Source organism: Eucyclogobius newberryi, unplaced genomic scaffold (genome assembly GCF_026437365.1).
Source record: "Eucyclogobius newberryi isolate DKJ021-1_F unplaced genomic scaffold, fEucNew1.0.hap1 SCAF_6, whole genome shotgun sequence".
In the NCBI taxonomy this organism is placed as follows: Eukaryota; Metazoa; Chordata; class Actinopteri; order Gobiiformes; family Gobiidae; genus Eucyclogobius; species Eucyclogobius newberryi.
In genome coordinates, this window is record NW_027316278.1 from 28,549,308 (window position 1) to 28,573,679 (window position 24,372).

At 41.8% G+C, this 24,372-nt stretch overlaps 1 protein-coding gene across 1 annotated transcript in view; it reads left to right on the plus strand.

Moving 5' to 3' along the window:
* The window catches only part of ipo11 (importin 11), a 194,003-nt gene extending 171,393 nt beyond the window's left edge, over positions 1–22,610 (plus strand). The window contains exon 30 of the mRNA XM_072432530.1: positions 22,240–22,610. Within this exon, the coding sequence (XP_072288631.1) occupies positions 22,240–22,404 (165 nt within the window). The 3' untranslated portion in view covers positions 22,405–22,610. The remainder of the gene's footprint in view (positions 1–22,239) is intronic.
* The last annotated feature ends 1,762 nt before the right edge of the window (positions 22,611–24,372 follow it).

The following is a 24,372-nucleotide window of genomic DNA, read 5'->3' on the forward strand; positions in this document are numbered from 1 at the left end:
GGAGCGCTGCAAAGGTTGGGATGCACTAAACTTCTATAAGGCTAAAATTTCATCCCCACTTTTTCAACTCACTATCTTGTCTATATATGCTGGAGCTACAGGTTCATGCTATATTGACTTGTTTGGTTGTTTTTGATACCACTTTTTTGTTTGGTATTACTCATGCTGTTGAGGAATCATGTGCCAAAGCTACTCTACTCAAGAGCCGAATGCTTCCATCGCTGTCATTTTGTTGTTGTAATTATTATTGGTTTATTTGGTGCGGATAGAGTATGTTAATGAACATACAATATATACATGCTGTAAACATGCCGGATTGTAGCCGTGGACTACTGAGTCATTCATAAACTGTTAACCAACCAATCAAGATTTAATTTGGGTAGTTGTCATATAATTGCATCGATAAGTAGTATTTTCAGTTCCACCGGGATTACAGTGTCTGTACCCAATTTGTGTAGTTTTGCCTTGGTACAAATATATTAAAAGTAGCTTTAGGGTCAAAATACTATATAATAAAAGACTCCTGTGTGCTGTTCGCATCTAATTGTAGTGTTTTTTTCAGCTGCATATCAGCATGTAAGGCTGGTGCATTGTTACTGGTAGTTGTGCTTACATCTGGCATTGTAATTCCAGAATATAAATTATTCTAGAAGAATTCTCAGAAAGTGAGCAGTAAGTTTAACTTGCTCAGTTTTTCACATTAACATTCTAAAAAATGGGTATGGGTTAAACCAAAATGCAATGTAATTCAGTTCTGTTTTACTTTCAGAGAGGAATACAGTTGTTGTAAGTCTAATTTTTACTAAATTAATTGTTTTTTACACTGGAGGCAATAAAAAAAAGTTGCTAAAGGAAATCCAATCTCTCATTCCCACATGCAACTTCTATAGGTCTTTTATAGTGCCTTTGCATGTATATTTGTTAATATCCACCTTCATGATTGACTGCTCGAGGGCTCACACATTGCGCCCTCAAGTATAATACTAATTTGTGCGTTACAATTTGTGCCGCCTCATTGGCCTCAGAAATTACTAATCCTCCCTCAAACTGAAAGCAGCAGCTGGAGACATGCAGAGGAGACTGGGATGGGCTGAGGTTAAAAGGGGCCACTCCAAAGCTACATGTACTTTTTATTGCGTCAAGTTATCTAAGTAAACAAGTTGATATAGGGCGGGGGCTGGGTTGTTTTTCGAGCGTGTGGATAGCTGCAGTTCCCGGTGGCGAGCAGTAGATTTGTTTTTAAATGTGTGCAATGTGTATCACTGTTGATCCGTTGGCATGTGTAAAAGCTCAGGATTGATCCCAATGGCAGGAGCTTAAGCAATGCCTTAAATGCAGGACAATAAAGATGACTAAATACAACTTCAAGCGAGTTAATGATGAGGGGAAACATAATACGATCTTAAAAGCTTGTTGAGGTACATTTTTGCACATGTCTCAGTAAAATATTTTTTTATGTTTTGTCTTTACATTGTGCCATAGAATACTTATAAACAAAGTGAAAATAAAACTGCCTCCTCTTAACAAAGAACTCCTCCCACCCATGCTACCTTTTTTTGTTGACTGAAAACATGTCCTCTGCTTTGAGAGATGTCCTACTTGTATGATCAATTGTTCTGCATTTCAGAAAGTCACGATTGCTGGACGTGTTCTGTTATCGAAGCTTTGTCAAAACTTTCCCCAACTTAAATTGCCTGCAGTGCTGCCATTCTTCTTGTTGTGTTTGATGTGGAGGGGCTTGTTTTTGAACGATATTACAGGTTGTGCTGTGGGCACATGATTTGCCGGATCTGTGTTATTGAAGCCATGTGGGGGCCGCTGACATTTCTTGAAGATGGTGGCCTGTTGCTAGTGACGACTGAAGGGGCACTCGGTGTTTATTCAAGTGTTCCCGACCGGCCCACCAGGGCCACTCGGCTACAGCATCTGACACACTCCAGCCTCCTCCTCATTTGCACTCCAGCGCGGGCCTAGACATACTCATTACCCATTGTGACGCCACAGATTCAGAAGGGGACTTGGTGTCGCTACAGATCATCATATATGGATTTTTTTTTTTTTTTTTTCGTTTTGGATCCAAACCACAGGTCGGTGGAGTGGATTCAAGGTCCGCTTCGTTTTAAATTGAACTGTGTTAAGCTATGCTGCGTGTCCAAGAGGCCTTTTAACCTCTTTTGACACAGTCGCGTCCAAACACTTTATGCATCTGAGTAAGCGCGTGTAGAACGTGAACAGGCGTGAAAAGACCGTGTTTCTGGTGCAACATTAGACAGACCCTTGAAGAGGTGCATGAGCTTTGGACAGCTCGCTCTATCAGCTCCTTTTCCTCTCCCGGTACCACGGCTCAGCAATGGAAATAATTTACAGCATCCATGCTCAGCACTGAGTCATGAGTCACTGAGGTCCAGAGCTGGACAGCTCATATCAAAATATGAAATATACACATTTGAATTAAGTTTTTGTGTCATTTAGTTTGAAACAGAAAATCAGAAAAAAGTGTTTTCTCTTATTTGGATTTGGGTTCAAAATGGAAAAACTAAAGAACGAACTATACGCAGATTGAGCAAGACACACTGCAGATATTTTAGTTTAGAGAATATGAAAGGCCACACAAACACATATTATACAAAATAAAATTATTATTTACATCCATTTAGCATTCAGTTTTATTTTTTGTGTAACCACAATTATTTGGTCTTAAGAATATATATATATGTATATACATGTGAAACGATGCTATTTGGTTGTATTATTGACCTTAAGGTTTAGAAATATTTTCTTGTCCACCTTATATTTTTTCCCCTTTCCATTTGACCCATCCTGTATGCCTCTGAGACCATGGACCATATTCTGTGTAGTGGAAGTTGTGTTTTGGACTTGGATTGAAGCAGCAGGGAAACCTGCTCCTGACACTATTTGAGGTCATCAGAATCAAAAGTACTTTAATTTAACCCCACGGGGATATTATTTTAGATCCAGACATGCAACCAATCAGCAAAGGAAATTATTTGAAGAATATTAGTATTAGTATAGCTTAGCCTGTCTCTCCTTGTGTTAGATGGTATTGTTACTTTGTCATACACAACTGTATCTACTGTATTCACTTCATTAACACAGTATCAGCCTGACATTACCACGTGCTTATTATGATATAATGTAACTTCTATAGACTTACAAAAAACACCCTTAAAGGTGGTATGGACGATTTTTTTCTGCAAATTTTTTATCATATTTCCTCGTGGCGTGGATAAATCATTTGTCCTGCCACGTATCAATCATAAAACGCACCTACCGCTCACCTGCAGCCGCATCAGGCTCGTCCCCACGTTTCCGCATGCCTAAGCGCATGGATCTATCATAATATAGTTCCCTCAGTGTACGGGGCAAAATGAAGACGGAGAAAGCAGTTCGAGCTGACGCAGAAGTGGACAGAAATCTACGGGAGACGAGAGATGCGATGCGCTCCGTTGCGCTAATAAATAAACGCATGTGTGTGTTGTATCAGTCCGCACGGGGGAGTGCGCCCGTGCGTTCTCAAATCGCCGAAAAATTGTCCATACCGCCTTTAAATAAATCACCTTTTCTGTCTCATAGCAAAATGTATGTATAATTGAAATTATATTTATTCTAAAACTGCAGTACAGTGAAAAAAATAATTTGGTACAGTATTCACTGTAAATCTATCCAAAATAATTTTCACGCCATAAGTTTTCATGTACATGAACGTTGTGTCGCAGCATTCATCTTTAGAACAGTGTTTTTCAGACTGCGAAGTGAAGCTTAAGTGGACCACCAACACGTCAACACTTCAAAGTCAATTGGCAGTGCTTATGTCTCTTTTTCTGGGATTGCGATGAATAAAATACTTAATAATTAGATGCAGGCACTGCACATCAGTCTTAATGTTGTCACAAAGTGCTGCTTTTATAATATACTCTATGGAGGAACATTTACAAGAAGAAAGGTAGGTACCTCACCTTTTAAAATAACTAAAAAGAAATCTCCTCTGGCACTGTGTGTGCACTGTGTAATTCCAAACGGAGGAAAATTGGATATTAACAGAACCTGACCTTGTTTGCCTCAAATATTTCTAAACTGACTCCTCTCTGCATTTAATTAAACATGCTAATTTAATTGTGAGCGTAACAATTTAGTATCTGCCACTTGGGCTAAGCTGTAATTACCAATGATCAGAGAGACCGTTGTTACATAATTTCACAAATTTGTATTAGTGCTATGAGTCTACTTAGTCAAGGAATTGGTGTTTTGGAGGCTAAAGCCATTACTAAGCCATTTAAGACTCTTCTCTTGCACTTATTTCACTGGACTGGGACTTTTGGAACCAATGGCTGTATATTGAAGTGGAACACACTACATGTACTTATAGCACTGGGTGAATGGCCTGATGCTTAAGCAAACAAGTCTCCTTCATGCGGTTCAGAGGGTAAATGTGAGTCGGAAAGGAGGAGGAGGCTCAGGTAACAGACCTTAATGTTGATACCCACTCGGGTTTAACTGCTTAAAAACGTCACTTCCTCATATGATTCTGCTTCCCATCCTGGCAAAGGTCCGTCTCTCCGTGTGTCAGCTCACTTATTACATAAATATCTATCTCTTGCATAACTGTATCTCTTCATTTCACCGTGTACATTCATTAACACATTATCATCCGCCTGAATTGGTGGAAAGCTCGCTCCCTCACCGCCGTGCCACTTCATCACTTCTGAAATCCGATGCTCTTTACACTCGTTGGTATTCATAAACAGAAGAGATTTGATTTGATGCATGCACTCATCTGAGCGGGCCTCTCTGAAATGTGAGTCCCATAACAGTTTGCACTTCCTCCTAAGATGGATGAGTTGGCAGTGTAGCTCTAGTTTGGGTGTAATTTCCAGCTGTGGAGACGTGGCCAACATCCACTGAACAGATGCTTAAAATGTTTCCCCCTAATGTGAAAGCTGCAGGCTGCGCTTGCTTTTCAATTCTGGAATTTCACCTTATTATACACCAGTCTTACAATGCACTATATAAGATGTTCATCAGTAAATATGTGTTTTGGAGTTTTAAAAGTAGTTTATTTGAGATCCTGGTAATCTTCTTCTCCACCTTTGCACACTTGATAGTTTTGGTGCCTAAACACAGCATGACAATTTCCCATTGGCCATTTTTTTGCTGTTACTCCAATAAATGAGAATAGACCTGATAGTATTTTCCCTTAAGCCCTTTACACAGTACTGTCTTTACTGTCTCTAGTTGGCATTTTATCTGATTAGTTATCAACTTTATTGCACATCAGTTCAAGTATTCACCGTTTGAGGTCTCAGGACATTTTCATCTTACGATCCCATCGTGTCAACTCAGAGACAGGAAAAAGGCTTTTTTCCTGTGGAACAAAACAGAGACTCATTCTATGTCTTTTAATGATTTTAAAGCACTATTCAAGGACGACCTGCAGTGCCGATGCTCTTTTTTTTATATAATTTTATCACATATTGTATGTATAAATGTGTTTTTATTTATTGGTTAATTTTATTGAATGTTTTATTTGTGTTTTAGTTTCCTATGTTTGTTCTTTATTTTGTGTTGTGTTCCAACCCATGAAAAAGAGAGCTTTTCTCATAGGGGTTTTCATTTATAAATAAATAAAATAAATTTGTGAATATGGGTTAAAAAGAGGCACCGCTTTAAAAAAAATCCCCCCTCTGGGAGGTTTACAGTGACCGATATAACCAGTAATCCATCTCTTTGATGATGGGAGGAAGGCTGGTTAAGGCAATTCTTCCATTTTACACTTTAATCATCTTAAAATTTAAAATATTATTAACCATTTTAGCCTTAGTTTTAATTGTTTGTTTTGATTTTAGTTTTCTACTTCTAATCTTCATATATATTTTGCCCTGAATCTAATTGTACAGTAAGGCATGGGTTTTAAGCATATCATCTCAAAGTTTTTCGGCCTTTTGAGGGCCCTTAAAAGACATTGTGAACCCTACATAAAATGTTGGATCCTCCTCTCTCTTGTCACCCAATAATAAAGTAGATTATGACACTGTACTTCCCATTACCTCAAGTTAATGTCTTTACTGTGGAGACCTTTTAACCTTTGATTGCTATATATAAAACTATTAAAATTGTCATAATTGATCATCTCTCCTTCTCGACTTATCTGTGCTACTTAACCCTTCTCTCTTTGTGCTGGGCTCTTCATCTTCCCATCCAGCCGGCTCCACATCACATGCTCTGCCTCCGTTTCATCCTGGCTCCCATTTATCGTGGTTCTCTCGGCTGTTTTATCAGTGAGCAGCAGCAGGGGGCATGTCCATCTGCCTCCGACCCCTTCCCCACATCTGCACTCATACCATCTTTTAACTTTTGTATGGAACACTTTGTCCCTGCGTAGTAGAAGTGGAGGGTAGAACTGTGCATGTAGTCAACTGTAAAAATGAGATTACCGGTAATAGCATCAGGTTTTTGCCTATTAAACCTATGAAAAGAAGAGATAAGATTGAATTTCAAACTTTTCTCTCGGTAGTGAGTACATGTTTCCCCCCCATAGTGAATATTGTGTACTAAAAAAGCAGCACATGGTGACCAAACGGCTTTGTGCTGTCCATCTAATTGCAACATATTATGTGCATGGCTAAACAGGGCTTTTTTGTGAGAGCTGGACAACAACTTTTCACAAAGCTAACGATAAAACCTCATTATATGTTATTTATACACTAACGGCCGTCCTGCAGGTATATTTCTCTCAGCACGGTGGCTAAGTGGTTAGCGCAGAAAGAACGTTTTGTGTTTCACTCTCGGGCCTTCCTGTGTGGAGGTTGCTCGCTTTTCCTCGCGTCTGGGTGGGTTTACGAAACATGGTCCATATGTCAAATCCTCCATTGAAGGTCCTGATGAAGTTCAAGAGCTGGAGATGGGAGCTGCTCTTGGGATAATTCCCTTAACCTCAAAAAATACTAAAATAAAACTTAATTACTTTACTTTTTTTACTATCAGAGCAAGTCCTCATTTACACTGCATGTGCTTTTAGATCAGAGTTTTGAAACCTTCACAGCGCCTGCAGTTAGTGGAATGAAGTTGTCCGATATATGAGTGTAGTACGAGATTATTACTCCTTATGGACTTTTTATAGACATGAACATGGTCTGCTAAATTTACAACGTAATAAGACTATTCCTTTGGTCATAAATCCCTGATATTGATTGATTGTAATTTTCCCTTATCTGCCCTGTATTTTTGATAAAGCACCTCTCCACCTCCAGGCTACCAATGAGTCACGAAATCCTTGCTAAGGCACACAGAATCTGTCCATAAATTCATTATTATTAAGTATAGACATTATGATCTTGATTTTTTTTCATTTCCTGTATTTTTGCACTATCTTCAGAATTCGTATCCAGCTCTTGCCTACATCTCGTCTTCATCGTTTGCTCCTGACTCTGTTTGCTGAGGCTCGGGCATGACAAAGCTCCTCTTTTCCCATTATCGCATTTGTTTTTGTTTTATCTGGGCTCACACAGGCTTATTACTCTGTGCTTTCATCTCTCGGTAAACATCCTAATGCTAATCGCCGCTCCTGAACGCCGCTGCTGACACGCCTCAGCCGAACCGGCGCAATTTCTCACCGACAAACCAGAAAGCCCAGTGTGATTTATGCCGGGGTGAATTGTATGCAGCAAAGAGCAAAAGCGGCATAGTTTTACGATGATAAATATGGCAATCAAGGAACGAGTCAATTGGAGGTCTTTGAAATACTTTGTTGTTCGCTGGATGCTGTAATGAGGAAAATGGCTGTTTATTTATGACTGTAGTGGTTCTCAGGGTGACATTTGGCACTTGAGCAGTATAAAGGCTGATATATTTTTCATATTCATAGTAAACATCTCTGGTTTTGCCTGTAGCAACGTTGAGAGTTTTGAAGTAATTATTTTGTGGCAGTGTCGACAAAATATAAAAAATTTGCCCCGCAGGTTTGGTTAATAATAAAATTGAAGGACAAGCACAGAAACATGGAATAAATGGCATATCTAGAGAGCAGACACTGAATTCCATGCATTCTCACTGTTTTATTAACTGGATTGATTCGAGAAATCTACAAAGTATTTATACATTTAATTTGCAAAGGCCAATGTTTCTCAACTGGTGGTACGCAGTCCTCTTCAGGTGGGACGTGGATTCTACTAGAGTTCAAATATTTGCTCAAAGTCATTTGGTTCTCTTTTTGGTTTGTCCTTGTTTAGAACTAGTAACGCAATTGTAATCCCATTTCAAATCTTTTTAAACCATATTTTAGACTGGTTTATGACCTGGTTTTGATCTTGGACGGGCAAATATTTTCTTAAGTGTGGTACTTGGTGTGAAACATTCCGTATAATGGCACAATGCACACATTAGGAAACAGCCTGAAAAGTTCACGCCTCACATTTGTTGGAGCCTAAGATCAATCCGAGCATTCATTGTCCTGTTCAGGTAATATTAAAGTGAGAAAAGTGATATTCGTGCACTTTAGTGTTTAATGTTCCAGTCCGATTACCATCCCTGTCTCAGAGCTGTCTCTTTGAACAGTAGGGTGACTGGCTCAGAGGATTGCCTGTGGACTTGGTCAGATGCCACATACGATCCTTCTGCAAACAAGGCTAATCAGATCTAGCGCTAGGTCTAAGCAGTTGCTGGAGGAAGAACCCACAAAATAAACAGTCTAGAAACCTTGACATTCATCCTTGTTGACAGCGAGCAACAAGTGTAATAGGTCAATGCAATATTCTCAGCATTTCGGAAGCATTGGGAAGATGTTCATTATTAGTGAAGAAAACTGAACTGTAAACTTCCTGCTAATATTTCATGCCCAACCTATACTTTTTTTTCTAATTCCAAACTCTTTTAAAGGTGCCATAACATGCTTTTTTTACGTTTCGTAGTCTATCCTAAGTGTATAATTGATAATAATAAGGGTTGTGCAACACCTTATTATCCCGCGGGGGGCGGGAGGCGGCAGGCGGGAGGGGGCGGGGGATGGAGAGGGGGAGGGGGAGGGGGAGGGGGGATGGTGACGTGTGCTTGCCCTTATGACACGGTCTTGCACCCACCCCCCGTCAATTTGGAGATTCGCGGAAAGGAGATAGTCTGTAATATAGCTAAAAACTGTGGGAATCAATCAAAAAAACACTCTGGGTACATATATAAAGCACAAATAGCAATGTAAGAAGGTTAAAAGCTCTGAAAAGTAAATTTTGCATGTTATGGGACCTTTAAACACTTTAAACTTTATTAATATATATATATATTTTATCTTCCAAAGCCTAGCTACAGTCGTCTCGCCGTCTTCTTGCGTAAGACCGATGGCATTAAACTCCTTTTCGAAAAGAGTCTGTCCTGACCAGTACTGAAGATCCACTCGAGAGCCGCTTGCCTCTTCTTGCGCTGTCAGCGTTGCCGAGGGCGACGGAATGCGGGCAGCGGACATGACGATGGCTCTTAAACGATCTGATGAAACCGACTTGTGGCAGACGGTGCGAGCCATCCGACGTCCTCTCTTTGAACCCGAACACAAAGCCGCTTGTTGTTCACACTTCACTACATGGCAATGAAGAGCAGACACAATGTGCTGTTTGAGCGTTTGCCTTTGGAGTTGGCATGCTTACTAGACACACCGCAGGGAGCCAGATAAAGACTGACAATGTACAAGCCATTGCATCATTACATCCTGTTTGCAACGTGCGTGCCCAATTTGACTTTATGATCAACCATAGACGCCCTGTACCAGCAAAGACTGATCCTTTTCATTCTCGAGTTTAGCAGCAGACAGACAAACAAAACTATTTCTCACTTTCTCAAAACCCCAATTAGAAAAAGTCTGAAATGGATTTATTTACAGCTGTTGCCGTGTACAATGTTTGTCTTGCAGGTTCATTAATCAGCTAAACCCAAAGGGATTTCACATCGATGCGGCATATTGTGCCTGTTAAATGTCTTGTTTTCTGTCTCCATCAACCTGCCAAAGGGACAACAGATGAAAATTAGCCAGCACATTCACATATTGACTTAAAATGTTTAATGTGCACTGTTCCATATTAAATAAATCAAAATAAACAAATATGGCAAACAACAAATACAAAGTTTAAACAATCTTAACCAGTTTAATGGGCGATCTTGGCGAGGTGTGAATGTGTGCAGAGGTCAGGGATGTATATGAAGGGGACTATCAGGGGTCTGTTATGAGGATAAATGTCACCCCCCCGCTGTGGCCTCATTTCTATCTATGGATACTTAACGAGAAGCCAGATAAAGCGCTGGAAAAGTCAGAGCGATCGCGTTATTAGCTCCCGTCAGCAACATGTGCGCTCAAGTAGAATTTCTCTGGATTTCCGCTGAACTGGACGTCCTGGTGAGGGTGAGAGAGAGCGACTTGAAGAGGAGAGTGCACAGATCTGTTATGAGTATTAGATAAATGCTGGCCCCCCTCGCAGCGCCGCAATGGAAAATCCCACTCAGACCAAATAGGATTTACCCCATAAACCGCAGTGTACCGAATCAACAGCGCACAGAAAAGGTATCGAAAATCACACTTTCAATTATTGCATTGTATTCTTGTTTTGTGGGTCGAACCAGCTCCAGGACACAGCACTGTGGAAATGGTCTGGGTGGCTGTATATAAACTTGTTTTTGATGTATAGTTGTATCAAGGTCTACTTTCCGGGGTTTGTTGTTGTCCGTCGGAGGTGATGAATGACCCTTTTGTCGCCACAGTCTGAAAACAATTTGGGAATTTATTATTGTCATTCAGTGTCAAGAAAAAAAAACACATACCCTCAGTCACTCTTTTCCTTATATAGATACCAACTTGAACAATCCAAATTAGTGGGGGGAGAAACAACACTTTATTGCTAAGATTAAGCCAAACTATTTATCACATTTTTTCATGTTCGTATTCTTATTCTGCCCAAAATATTATAATATTCCCTTGATAGTTTTAGACTTTATATGAGACACATGGTTATTTTAAAGAAACTACTACATTACCTTTTTTATTGACGTTACATGTATGTCGGTATTGAGCTTTTTTTGTGCGATGTTTTTTGACATGTGATGAGTCTTTTGAGCGTGTGCACATCTGCTCCAGAAAGTGATTAGTGCAGCTGGCAACACAAGGGCTCCTTTTTGACAATCCCCCATCAGCTACAACAGACTTTATCATCTAATTTAACTAGGATGCTTAAATCTTTGTACTTCTGTTGCGTATGCGCGTGCTGGTTCTTGTGCTCATATTTCAGTCCCCTCTTAAATGCTCTTGGACAGCTTCAAAATAAAATGCACACTGTGAAACCACAAAACCACAAACTGACGATTTTAAAACATAAATTGGAGATCTAACTGTGATGGCATTTCTTCAGAATAAACGTCCCAAATGTTAAAATCCTTGTGTTATTGTCTTTGCAGCAATCTTTTCTGAATCAGCAGCGTCTCCTTGCACTCGCCTCGAACCACATTATGCAAATGCTATGAGTCATCATAGCCGTTTTAGAGCACCTTTGGTATTAAACGTCTGTGTTGAGGCTACAAGCTGACTTTCTCACTTTTTAATCTAATTGAACTTCAACATTTATTCGAGTCATTTTAGGCGATGTGCGCTGCTGTTACCGCTCGTGATCTGATTGCACTTTCCATACAAGTTTTCTTTTTTGTGATCAAGTTTTTATTGAATTGTCACATTACAAAAACAAACAAAAGCACAATTGCATTTTTTCCTAACTTCCCCTCAAGGGTCCCTCACTTCCACCCACATTCATTCCAAGCACACACACACATGTACATGTTCTCATCATTTAAGGCCAATTTGAGAGGAAAACAAAACAGAACAGAAAAATTTTATATAACCAGGAAAACTCATAGCTGTAGTCAGAAAAGTATAGATGAAACATTAACAATAGTAAAATCAATAGCAACAATAACCACAGCAATAATCATGGTGGCAAAAAAAAATAAAAAAATCCCCCTGCTGTCCAGGTAATACAAAAAGTCATATGCATGTACATACCCAGCATGCATCCTGTTTATGTACATGTATATACCATAGTTAGACTGAGCTAATTTCCTCCGTCATTGACATCCACAGAAACAACAATACGTACATAATAATATGTAGTTTCATACAGTTAATAGAGTTGAACAGAGGTCAGTATACATACATATTTTTATAATAACATAGCGGAAATACAAAAAATGAAAATAAAATATGAACCTCTTTGGAAAAACGTACAAGTTTTCTATTGTCCCTGGCTCCCTTAACAGCCAAACAACCAATTTCCCACACATCTCCTTTTGTGTGCGCCTCCTGTATTTTTCTTGTTCTCTGGGTTTATCTCCAAACTTAACCACGGATAATGCTCGTTGTTTTTTTCTCACACTCTCTTTTCCGTGCTCCTCCTCACAGCAGGCGTCCTCGGCACGGTCCGGTCTTCTCAAAGCAACATATTCAAACTCCACTCGTCTTCTGAACGCCGCCGTCTCTCCATCTTATCACTTTATTTTCTTTTTTAATTTACCTCCGCAAACACTCGGATGTGATTATCGGAGCATGCACGGCAAACAGAGACGCACGGCCTTGTGCTGAAGGTCAGTAAACAATGCACTTGTAAAGAACTACGCACTCAAAAGGCTGATGAGGAGTGAATTACATTTACAAGAAAACACAAAATGCCTAAAGTAAATGTTTTAGACTCTCTTGATGACACATTGAATCCTTCTTGCGGTTTAGGGCTGCAACGGTTTATCGGAATAACTAACTATTCGACTATTAAAATATCAAACGAAACATTCTCAGTTCAATTTGTTTTCTTTTTTTTTTAACCTTTTGAAAATGTATCTTACAAATCTTAATATACAAAATAAATAATTGTGTAAGTCAGAAATGTGCTTAAACATGTCCTATAAATGTCTTGGTTATAGTTCAAAAAGTGAATAGTGCAGGAATATATCACTTTATACTACTGTTTGGAAGCTTACACTGCAGGTTTATGTACTTGAGTTAATTTTATTATGAGATCAACTCTTTTTGCTGCTACAATACTTATATATTACTGATTCTACTTTAGCATACCATCAATGCAACAATCTTACTGACAATATATTACCCTCTAGCTAGGATTCCATGATTGGCCTTGAAGATCCAAATGAAAGACATGCTTTAATATAATGATCAAAACTAGGCAGAACTATACTTCCTTCACATTCTGGGTGAATCACAGACAAGCCAGTCCCTCTCGCTGTGTACTAAGAGATTTGCTTTTGAAGAAATGGTATCTTTTGAATAATTTACCACGGATAAATGCTTAAGTATCGCATTAATCCACAGGCGATTTGAACCCGAGGTTAAAGTTTTCTTACGTGTTTTTTTTTCTGTACCAAAAGCATAAAACACAGTGCACTTCTTTCCTCTAATACAAACCGAATGAGCAGATCATAGTGCAATAATGCAGTAGTGATTATTTATTTATTTTAGTCAATATGAGGCAAAGAAAAGCTATGCGTACAGGAATTACATTATAGTTTAAGCTGATGAATAATGTTTTGGTCAGCCACACTGTTTTTTTATTGTCGAGCTTTATTTCCAGTGGGAAGAACCCCAAATATAATAAACAAAACAAAGGCAAAAGTCAGACAAAGTAGTAATAGAGACAAATTAACAATTATCCATTGCAATATTCGTTTGTTTTGAATATGACTTTACTTGCCAAAGGTTGTATTACTTTTGAAATACGTGTCGTCGTAGTGGTTTGGAGTTTCTTGCCTGGCCATCCAAGAAGACTGTTCTTATCTTACCAGGTTAAAATGGATGTGATTGTGTGACTCTCTTAACCCTTCGGGGTCGACGCCCGCGCCGGCGCGTGTGAAAACAGGGTCGGCCGTTGACGTCATACGGAAGTGCAGACCCGTAGCAACATCTGAGTTTTTGTTTTTTTTCGAATCCACCAGATAAAACCAAAGTTATGAATGTTTCAATTCCATTAAAAAATTGCGGAAAAATATGCGCTCTTTTCTGCGCGCGTTACATTTCTTATAATAACTTTGTCGTCTTTTGTGATAAAACGAAACGGAAAAAAACGTTAGCCTTGTGCTAACCCGGATGTTCAGGATGCACACGAGGAACGTAAACATTAGTCACATGACAAATAGTCAAAGAGGAAGAACGAACGAGAGGAATCATGCTGTTTTTGAGTAGTTTGAGAGTTTTAGTATTTCAAGTATTTCATTGTCAGTAATATAGTTGTGAAGCAAAATGAGGGGCACACTTCATGTTGATCAAGTTTAGACCTGGTTTAAACCTGCTTTAGTCCTGGTTTAGTCCTGGGTTAGTCCTGGTTTAGACCTGGTTTAGTCCTGGTTTAGTCCTGGTTTAGACCTGGGTTAGTCCTGGTTTAGACCTGGTTTAGTCCTGGTTTAGTCCTGGTTTAGACCTGGTTTAGTCCTGGTTTAGTCCTGGTTTAGTCCTGGTTTAGACCTGGTTTAGTCCTGGTTTAGACCTGGTTTAGTCCTGGTTTAGACCTGGTTTAGTCCTGGTTTAGTCCTGGTTTAGACCTGTTTTAGACCTGGTTTAGACCTGGTTTAGTCCTGGTTTAGTCCTGGTTTAGTCCTGGTTTAGACCTGGTTTAGACCTGGTTTAGTCCTGGTTTAGACCTGGTTTAGAGTTCCTTCTGAACGTCACTCACATGGAAGTGCAAGGCCTGTGATGTGGCTCTCTGTAAACTGTTTTGAGAAGTAGCACAAATAGAAAAACGCCTGAGGATTTACCTACTTTTTATTGTAAATAGTGGTTTATTGCTTGTATATATCACAAGAATACTTTTATATGTTCATATTTGCACCTTTTGGTTCAGTTTGAACCTTTTTAAATGCTTGGTTGAGCATGTTTGTTGAACTAACTGATCATATAGGTGAGGTTGTGCTGAAAAAAAAGATACCCAACATTGGTCTGGTAAACATTTCTTAATTTAGTATATCAGGGCAAAATTGAAGGTACCCAAAAATGGCCAAAAAAGCTCCGGACCCCAAAGGGTTTTAAACCAGCAGCTGTGCATTTTTATAACAAGCACTTTGTCTGAAATTGTGATGTTGACGTTACAAATGATGTTTTTGTCCATGTATTGTGCATGTGTTTAGTATGCGAATCCATTTCAGGCTCGATTTACCAAGCGACTGGGTATCGGCTCTGATCTAAAAGTATTTACTTGATCGAGTATGTTGTTAATATCAGTTATCTGCAATCGGCTTGTTTTCTTGGAGATGTCATTGTTTTTGTTCCACAGTATGGCTACGGCATTAAACTTCTAAATCCATCTCCATAAAGACCTCTAAATACAAAATAGATCAGTTTAAAAGTGTACTCCAGACAAAGTAAACTTCTCTCCTGTTGACAGGAGGAAAGTTGCACAGTGCACATTTAAAGCCACATAATCAATATCTGTATTAGATCTGGTGATACTGAATTGGGGCTTCTGTATTCGAGTCACATTGGTTTTGTTCCTTGCCTTGTAAATGTTTGTAATTTATGTAAAACAAGGACACAATCACAGCACATGAAACGCCCATCACTTGTGGCAGGCCCTCGTGCTAAATGCAGGTTCCATGGCTGCTTTTCCATTAAGCTGCTCTCAGCCGGTTTGATTGCACTGTTATGACACACATAATTAGCATGACAAGTGGTCCATCTGCTGATTGGCTGAAGGTCACAGGTTCACATGGATCATTACATTACTCAGCTTTTACCCAGCATTGTTCAGCATTGTTGGCTTCTACCTATGTCATATTTTAAATTGGCATCAGCAGATTAAAGTGGCCTGTTGTATGTTGTTGCACAGTTTCATAGAAGTACTGGCCACAGCTTTGAAAGGTTTCAAGTGAGAGGTCGGGAAATATAGTCTAATAACAGCAATTAATCTGTGGGAATGTCAAAACAATTAAGGGGAACTAAATCAAGCCAGTGGTCTACTAATAAACAACACTCCCACAATATGGAGCGGTGGTGGGTTCAGTCAGTGATTAAGCTTTGCTCAGGTCAGAAGACTTTATATTTCCTCACAAGTCATTGAACATACATAACTTTTCACATAATGCCACGAGAAATGTCTTAATGAACCTCAGCAGCAGCAGAACAATCTTATGTTTTGACTCTTCATTGTTTCGATAGTGGTTATGTGACAGACATAAACACTTCTCGCAGTTACAAATACGTATTTTTTAAAAAGATCATCAACAACCTATTCTCAAAAGGTAACTAGAGTTGTCCTGATAACGACATCAGCTAAATCGGATACTGCACATAATTCATGTGTCGTATCTGCGAGTACGCGAACCAAATCACCAACGTGATCCTGAATGAGGGCCCATAGATGGCGCTGTTGTCAGTCTGTGTCTTATGCTATGGCTGATGGCTAGAGGAGCTTCAACACTGGCTGTGGAGGCTTCGTAGACTCTTAACAACATTAAGTGACTGAAAATGCATTTGTCCACTGGAAAAGTGTATTTTTATCCACACCAGTGCTGGAAAAAGTAGAACAATAACACCTAAATCAGGACAATTCTTTATTAAAATCCATATTATGTGACTTTGAAATATGCAGTTCTCAAAATGTCTGAAATTGTTTAGTACTGAATACTTTTTTAAATGTTAAAAATTGAGCTGGTCGACTTTTACTTGTTATTTTTTGCTCTTGCACCCTGAGGCCAAGAATCGGTATGGAATCTTTTTTATCAGAACAACCTTACAAGTAACCATGTTCGAGTTTGATGCACACTGTCAATATGAGGCGCAGTTGGCAAAACCAACAAGGCAAGTTTATTTGTAGAGCACATTTCATACACAAGGCAATTCAAAGTGCTTCACACAGCAGGAAAAATGCATTCAAATCACAAAGAAATTACAGAGATCACAAAACAATTTAAGACATAAAAGAGAAATGCAAAGAAAAATCCTTTCAACAATGGCTGAAAGTTCTGCTGCCCGTTATTACAGTTGAATTAAGTTGAATAAGTTTACGATTCCCAGCGCACACTCAGGAGCCAACACCATTGAGGTTTATTGTTACATTTGCCGACAGGTTTGAATTGCTGTGTCAAAAACTACAGCGTAATGAGAAACAACCGCTTTGATTTACAGGAAGTTTCAAAACCATTTAGAAGCAAAGGCCTTTCGGCGACTGAAACGCAGAACAGGTTAAAAAGATATTAGTCTTAAGATGTTTTTGTTTACAGCAGCGTTATATCATATTGTAAAATGATGAACCAATAGCTTTTTCTTTCCCTCACCTTGTTTCACTTTGCTCAGTATAAATGATTGTGTTTTCCCACATTATATATATATTTCCCCCGTTGTCAAGGATTGTTTTCCTGTAACTGCATGTCTTCTTGGAGAAATGATAAAGGCTGCACATCAGTTTTCTTGATTTGCTCGGACGGCTGAAGTGTTACCTGTCCACATCTCGTTCCTTTGTTGACTCCTCTCGACTCCTTTACAATATTTCTTTCGCACGTCATCATTTGCTGTCGACCGTGTTGTAGTGCTTTTGATTGGTTCTGTCAACGCATAACATGTATGACTACGCAGAGACGCAGAAGCGCTGGGCCATCACTCATATAAGGTCAAGATTGTAAAGATGCGCAGTATATGGATCTCTTACACTATCAACTACTGTCAGTCACAGCTACTGCACCTTCTATCAGGCACTGAAACATATGACATGAGAAATCTATTACGATGACAGATGGAAGGGAATTTCACAAGTATGCTATTTCTTCCCTTTATCCTGTATCCAGTCCCAAAACTGACAGATGAGACGTTTGAGCAACTTAGAGGGTGTTTTTGAAATTGTGTGTTTTGTCCATCTGTACACAGCAGTGCAGCCTCCTTCTGTCAGTGATGAGTGGGTTTTAACCCTCGTGCTCCCCTCCATGCTGTGGAGTGAGGGGGGAGGCCGTGCTGTGGAGTGAGGGGGGAGGCCGTGCTGTGGAGTGAGGGGGGAGGCCGTGCTGTGGAGTGAGGGGGAGGCCGTGCTGTGGAGTGAGGGGGGAGGCCGTGCTGTGGAGTGAGGGGGGAGGCCGTGCTGTGGAGTGAGGGGGGAGGCCGTGCTGTGGAGTGAGGGGGAGGCCGTGCTGTGGAGTGAGGGGGAGGCCGTGCTGTGGAGTGAGGGGGGAGGCCGTGCTGTGGGGGGAGGCCGTGCTGTGGAGTGAGGGGGGAGGCCGTGCTGTGGGGGGAGGCCGTGCTGTGGAGTGAGGGGGGAGGCCGTGCTGTGGAGTGAGGGGGAGGCCGTGCTGTGGAGTGAGGGGGGAGGCCGTGCTGTGGGGGGAGGCCGTGCTGTGGAGTGAGGGGGGAGGCCGTGCTGTGGAGTGAGGGGGGAGGCCGTGCTGTGGGGGGAGGCCGTGCTGTGGAGTGAGGGGGGAGGCCGTGCTGTGGAGTGAGGGGGGAGGCCGTGCTGTGGAGTGAGGGGGGAGGCCGTGCTGTGGAGTGAGGGGGGAGGCCGTGCTGTGGAGTGAGGGGGGAGGCCGTGCTGTGGAGTGAGGGGGGAGGCCGTGCTGTGGAGTGAGGGGGGAGGCCGTGCTGTGGAGTGAGGGGGAGGCCGTGCTGTGGAGTGAGGGGGAGGCCGTGCTGTGGAGTGAGGGGGGAGGCCGTGCTGTGGAGTGAGGGGGGAGGCCGTGCTGTGGAGTGAGGGGGGAGGCCGTGCTGTGGAGTGAGGGGGGAGGCCGTGCTGTGGAGTGAGGGGGAGGCCGTGCTGTGGAGTGAGGGGGGAGGCCGTGCTGTGGAGTGAGGGGGGAGGCCGTGCTGTGGAGTGAGGGGGGAGGCCGTGCTGTGGAGTGAGGGGGAGGCCGTGCTGTGGAGTGAGGGGGGAGGCCGTGCTGTGGGGGGAGGCCGTGCTGTGGAGTGAGGGGGGAGGCCGTGCTGTGGAGTGAGGGGGGAGGCCGTGCTGTGGGGGGAGGCCGTGCTGTGGAGTGAGGGGGGAGGCCGTGCTGTGGAGTGAGGGGGAGGCCGTGCTGTGGAGTGAGGGGGGAGGCCGTGCTGTGGGGGGAGGCCGTGCTGTGGAGTGAGGGGGGAGGCCGTGCTGTGGAGTGAGGGGGGAGGCCGTGCTGTGGGGGGAGGCCGTGCTGTGGAGTGAGGGGGGAGGCCGTGCTGTGGAGTGAGGGGGGAGGCCGTGCTGTGGAGTGAGGGGGGAGGCCGTGCTGTGGAGTGAGGGGGGAGGCCGTGCTGTGGAGTGAGGGGGGAGGCCGTGCTGTGGAGTGAGGGGGGAGGCCGTGCTGTGGAGTGAGGGGGGAGGCCGTGCTGTGGAGTGAGGGGGAGGCCGTGCTGTGGAGTGAGGGGGGAGGCCGTGCTGTGGAGTGAGGGGGGGGGCCGTGCTGTGGAGTGAGGGGGGGGGCCGTGCTGTGGAGTGAGGGGGAGGCCGTGCTGTGGAGTGAGGGGGGAGGCCGTGCTGTGGAGTGAGGGGGGAGGCCGTGCTGTGGAGTGAGGGGGGAGGCCGTGCTGTGGAGTGAGGGGGGAGGCCGTGCTGTGGGTCATAGCACGAAGGTGAAGAAATCATTTCAAGTGAACAGGGAGTTGGCGTCTTTCCTTCGTGTCCCCTCTCTCTGTCCCTCTCGCCCCAAACACACAGGAGCCCGACCCACACCCGCCCACATCTGCCCGCACGCCCACTGCCTGGGCATTACAGCGCGTCAGATCACAGCGCGGCGTGAGAACGCTTTAACAGCGGGAGATCAGTCTGATGTGTTTTATTCTAATTAAATAAGAAAGAAGCACAGCGCAGACTGAAAGTCCGCTTTGCAACTCTTTTCTGCTCTTTAGAACGAGTCCAGTGTGATGTTCTGATCAGAAGAAAAGCTGAATTCTGCTCCACATCTTAAGTCAGCTTTATATTGTACCTAAAATCAACATTTAAATGAGTAATGTAATGTTAAAATTTATTTTAAAACGTTTTTTTTTTTCAAAACTAGGCCTATTATAATGCTCTTCACGTATGTCATAATAAGATAAGATATTCCTTTATTGTCCACACATGGGGAAATTTCATTGTTGCAACACAGGTAGATACAGAGGAAAAGAACAGATCACTTATAGGAAGTTTGAAAAACACTCTCAGTAGAAGATCTTTTATAAAAATCTTAGGATGTCCGACGGGATAACGTGACGATCTCCGGGTAAGACGACGGTTCTCCGCAGTTTCATGAGTTCCTCCTTTGTGTAAACAATAATATATATTATAATATAAAATTGGCAAAGTGGCAGAAACGCAGTGAAGTTCCGGATCTCGGCTTGTGGAAATGTTGGACCTGTGTGAAAAGGTACATTAGTCTCCTCACACAGCGGGAACCGATATGTAATGCATATTGTGTGGGACAAGCTAATACATGGTGGACACCACTGAGTAATGTAGGTACTTATCATTATTATTAGAAGGGCACCAGCTGAATCTTGTCCAGCAAAAGATCACAAACCTTCTCAGTCTCATTTTCTGAATGCAAGTTCTTGACTCAATGACTAACTATATAATTCCCCCACAAAAGATCAACAAACCAGAATGATTTTCTGTTGTGTAATAAACAAGTATCAAAGCAGTCAATTACATATTTGGTTACACTGGCTATGCCTGGACTCAACTTTGTTAAAAGAAACTGGTATTGAAAAGTAAGATTTGATTAATTAAAGAAATCAACTACTTTCAATCCGACTCTGCAGGTTTCAGCCATCTTCATAGGAACCCACTCCCAAGTGGGTTTGTGGCACCTGGATGTCACTGACCAGGAGGTGTCTTGTGTTTGAAGGTCCAGCAGTAAGAGAGCGAGTCAGAGGTCTTTGTCTGACCACAGAGGTCTGGCTTAAAGTGGGAGTGGCCTGAAGACTCTCAATCAATACTATTGTTTCTAATAAGGACAATTTTAACTTGAACCAGCACAATGACATGTAACCACAACCAAATGAATGAGTCAATGAGGAAATGTTCATTATGGCAAGTATTGCATAAACATAACACATTTCAAAGACATCTGTTTAGTTACAGATTTAAATCACATTTAAATTGAAGAACTTTGTCTTTGAGAAACTTTTCCATCTGGCAGAGCAGAGCCAAGAGATTTTGGCTACAGTGGGATGACTCCACTTCTCCTTGGAGCCATTTAAGAGGGTTAATTGTCCTCTGTGTTATCAGAGGTGTTGTAATGGCAGTGTTGCTGCCTCATGGTGGCAGGGGTCACATTAGATCCAGACCTTTTGCAGTCACGTGAGTCTCACCGTTGTTTAGAATTATACAAAGATCATGTCTTTTTAAACATATATTGCACATTACCATTATACTGCTTTTGAATAAACACATTTTTGAGTATTTAGATTTTTAAACAAAACCTTTTTCATCTGAAAGAACCATAGATACTGTATTATGTATTCCTTTTTTCAAATAAACGTGTGTGTGCTGCCCACCATTTCAAACAGATGCTGCTTTGTCTGCTGCACTGAAATCCTCACATGCTTTACATCTCAAAACACTCTGGCCATTTTCCTTTGACCTCTGCCATCTCAAGGGCCGCCTCCCCACCCACCGGAATAACATTATCGAAAGTAAACTCTTTTGAACACGTTTGTTTAAAGTCATCTGAAATACTGCACTTCTGTCTTGATGGAGGCTGCCTTCTGTTGTATGAGTTGTGGTCAGTAAGTGCAAATGTCAAACCTCACCCCAGGTACAGTAAAAAGAAATCAAAGTGTGGTTGGAGCCGAAGGTTGATCTTGTCCTTGTGTACTTGGGCAAGACACTTCACCAACCCAGCTCGTGTGTGAATGTGATGTGGGACAATCACTGGACCGAGGCTGTTCATGGCTATTCATGGCTTCAGTCAAACTTATTCCATGATTTGAAGGACATAGTCAGGACTTTTCCCCATTCAAAAAGAAATATTTTGAATTGCGTAATAATAAAACAGAGGAACAATGCCGCAGCAGGAAACCCACCATGTTGCATGAGTGAATGATTCCTGCGGCGAAGAACAAAACAAATGTAAGGCATTGTTATTCTATGATTCACATTTGTTTTTCTTGTCCTTTCATGGTTCTTTCAGTAATCATGACGAGCTTCACAATAATCTTTTCCTGAGATTTCCCGTGGCGACACTTCCTCTTGTCAGCTCCTTTGTAGTCCTTTTTGAAAGCTTCCTCCTGTGACATCTTAAGGCCCGTTTGTGTGTGCTCTTGTGCCCCCTCAGCTCGCCCTGGAGGACCCCGTGCACGCCGTGTCACTGCAGCAGGTGGTGTATGAGAAGCTGAAGGCACAGCAAAGCATGATGGGAGACCAAGGCTTCAGTCTGCTCATGGAGACCGTGGACACTGAGCTGGTGCGGCAGCTGCAAGAGTTTCTCCAAGTGCTCTGAGCCTGGACACGACCCACAACCCCCTTTCAACCCCCCCCCCCCCCCCCCCCCCCCCCCCCCCCCCCCCAGCACGGCTTAAACGCTAACAATCTACTTCAACTCACTTGATTTCAGAATCTTCACTTTTTTACTCCTTAGGCCGAGATTAGCAAAACAAGGTTAGAGCTTGAACTAGATGTATCCAAAAGGAAGTTTTCTCGGACACAGTTGCTCTAAATACTTTTGTTTGCTTAGTTTTAGGTGATATTCCATTAGAACTATGCTGGTAAATAAGCTTGAAATAGTAAATGATCAAATGTAACATGCACTATGAAGGTGTGTGTTCTACAGAAGACACATTCTGTGAGCGGCTTGCCTCTCCGTAGATCTTTGCCAGGCGGCGTTTGCAAATTTTCCCCCTGGAGATACTCATTTAATGCAGATTTTGAAAGATTCCCGGTAAAGTAATAACAGAAAGAGTCAACAAGCAGGTGGCGGACCCTTCACCAGTAGAATTGTATTATGCACTTTTTAAGGGAGTGTGTTTAAAAACCTGTGTATAATGTGTTGGTGTCTTTGAACGCACACAAATGTGTCATGTTTATGAATTATGACTATAATAAACACAAACTCTACATATTTACGCATACATATTCTACAAGGCACAGATGAAATGAAATATTGGCTTTTTTTGAGCTTTTTCACATAAAATTGTGCCCTCGTCAAAACCTCATTCACGTTAGTTTGAAGGATCCTGTTTAATAAGTCCTCTCCCTTTGAGCCTCAGTAAATCACCTAGTTTCAAGTTTTTTAAGATCATCTGTGCCAGTTTCAAGTCCATAAATCATTGGTAGACTTGTTTTGAGCCCTTCTGCCATCAAATTACAACTGCCGTCTGCATGTTTATTTCCCCTTTATAACTCCCTCTGCTGCCAGTAGACGATAGTTGAGTGCTGACACTTTTGAGGGAACGCCTCAGATATAAAGTAATGTGTGCTTTGAGGAGTATATTTCACATTCGAAACACGAGATGCCAAAGCAAAAAGTGCTCCAGAGCATGTTTAAAGGCCAATAACAATAGAAATGATGCATTATGTGTTCAAAAGTACTATTCTGAATTCAAGTTGCTTTTTTCGATTGCTTTAGCCTCGAGTCTGGAGCCGTGCTAACCTCTGCCCTTGCTAATGCCTTATCTGTATCCACGGCTACTCTTCACCACTGTTGTCACATATTATCCCTGCTCCTAAGCCCCTCTCTCTATTATCTTTACTCCCTGTGTCGGTCTAAAGAGATGGACTCCATGGTGTTGCATGAAAATGTAAAGACACCTTTGCATTTTGATGTGGCACACGTACCATCACAGCAGTGCTTCCACTCAGCCCACATCGTTTCTTCTTTCTGTGCCGTTATGAGATGGGCCCAATTCCAAGCATTTTGCCCCAGTGCCACAGTGGGATGTTCTTTATTTTTCTATGGACGAGACTGCACCAGAACGTGAACCTGAAGGACATAAAGCAGTGTTTACAAAATCTATTCTTCTTCTAAAAGAGAAAATAATGTAATTTTGTATGTATATAGTATGGATGATATTCTGCATGAGAAATGTTTTATTTGTTTTACGTTACGATCATTTTTAGAAAAAGAAAACTCATAAATGAAAGGCCTGGTTGAAATGACTACTATTTTGGGGGGAGTGACGCTGATGTGTAGAATGAGTGCTGAATCGCTTTTCTTTGTAAATACAAACTGCTGCTAATACTCAGTGTGTCGGAGCACTTTAATAACCAAAAACTGTTTCACATTTACATAACTTTGTAGTAAAGTCCAAACGGCGAGCAGAGCAGGAGCAGTGGTGGCGTGTACTGTACACTACAGCGGACTGCGTCATATTTCAAGTACATCACAAAAGTATGATTAGTTTGAACTTTATGAGTTTGAGTGTTTTTGATAGTTGAGGGTTCTGGGATTATTTTGACAAAAGAACCAAGG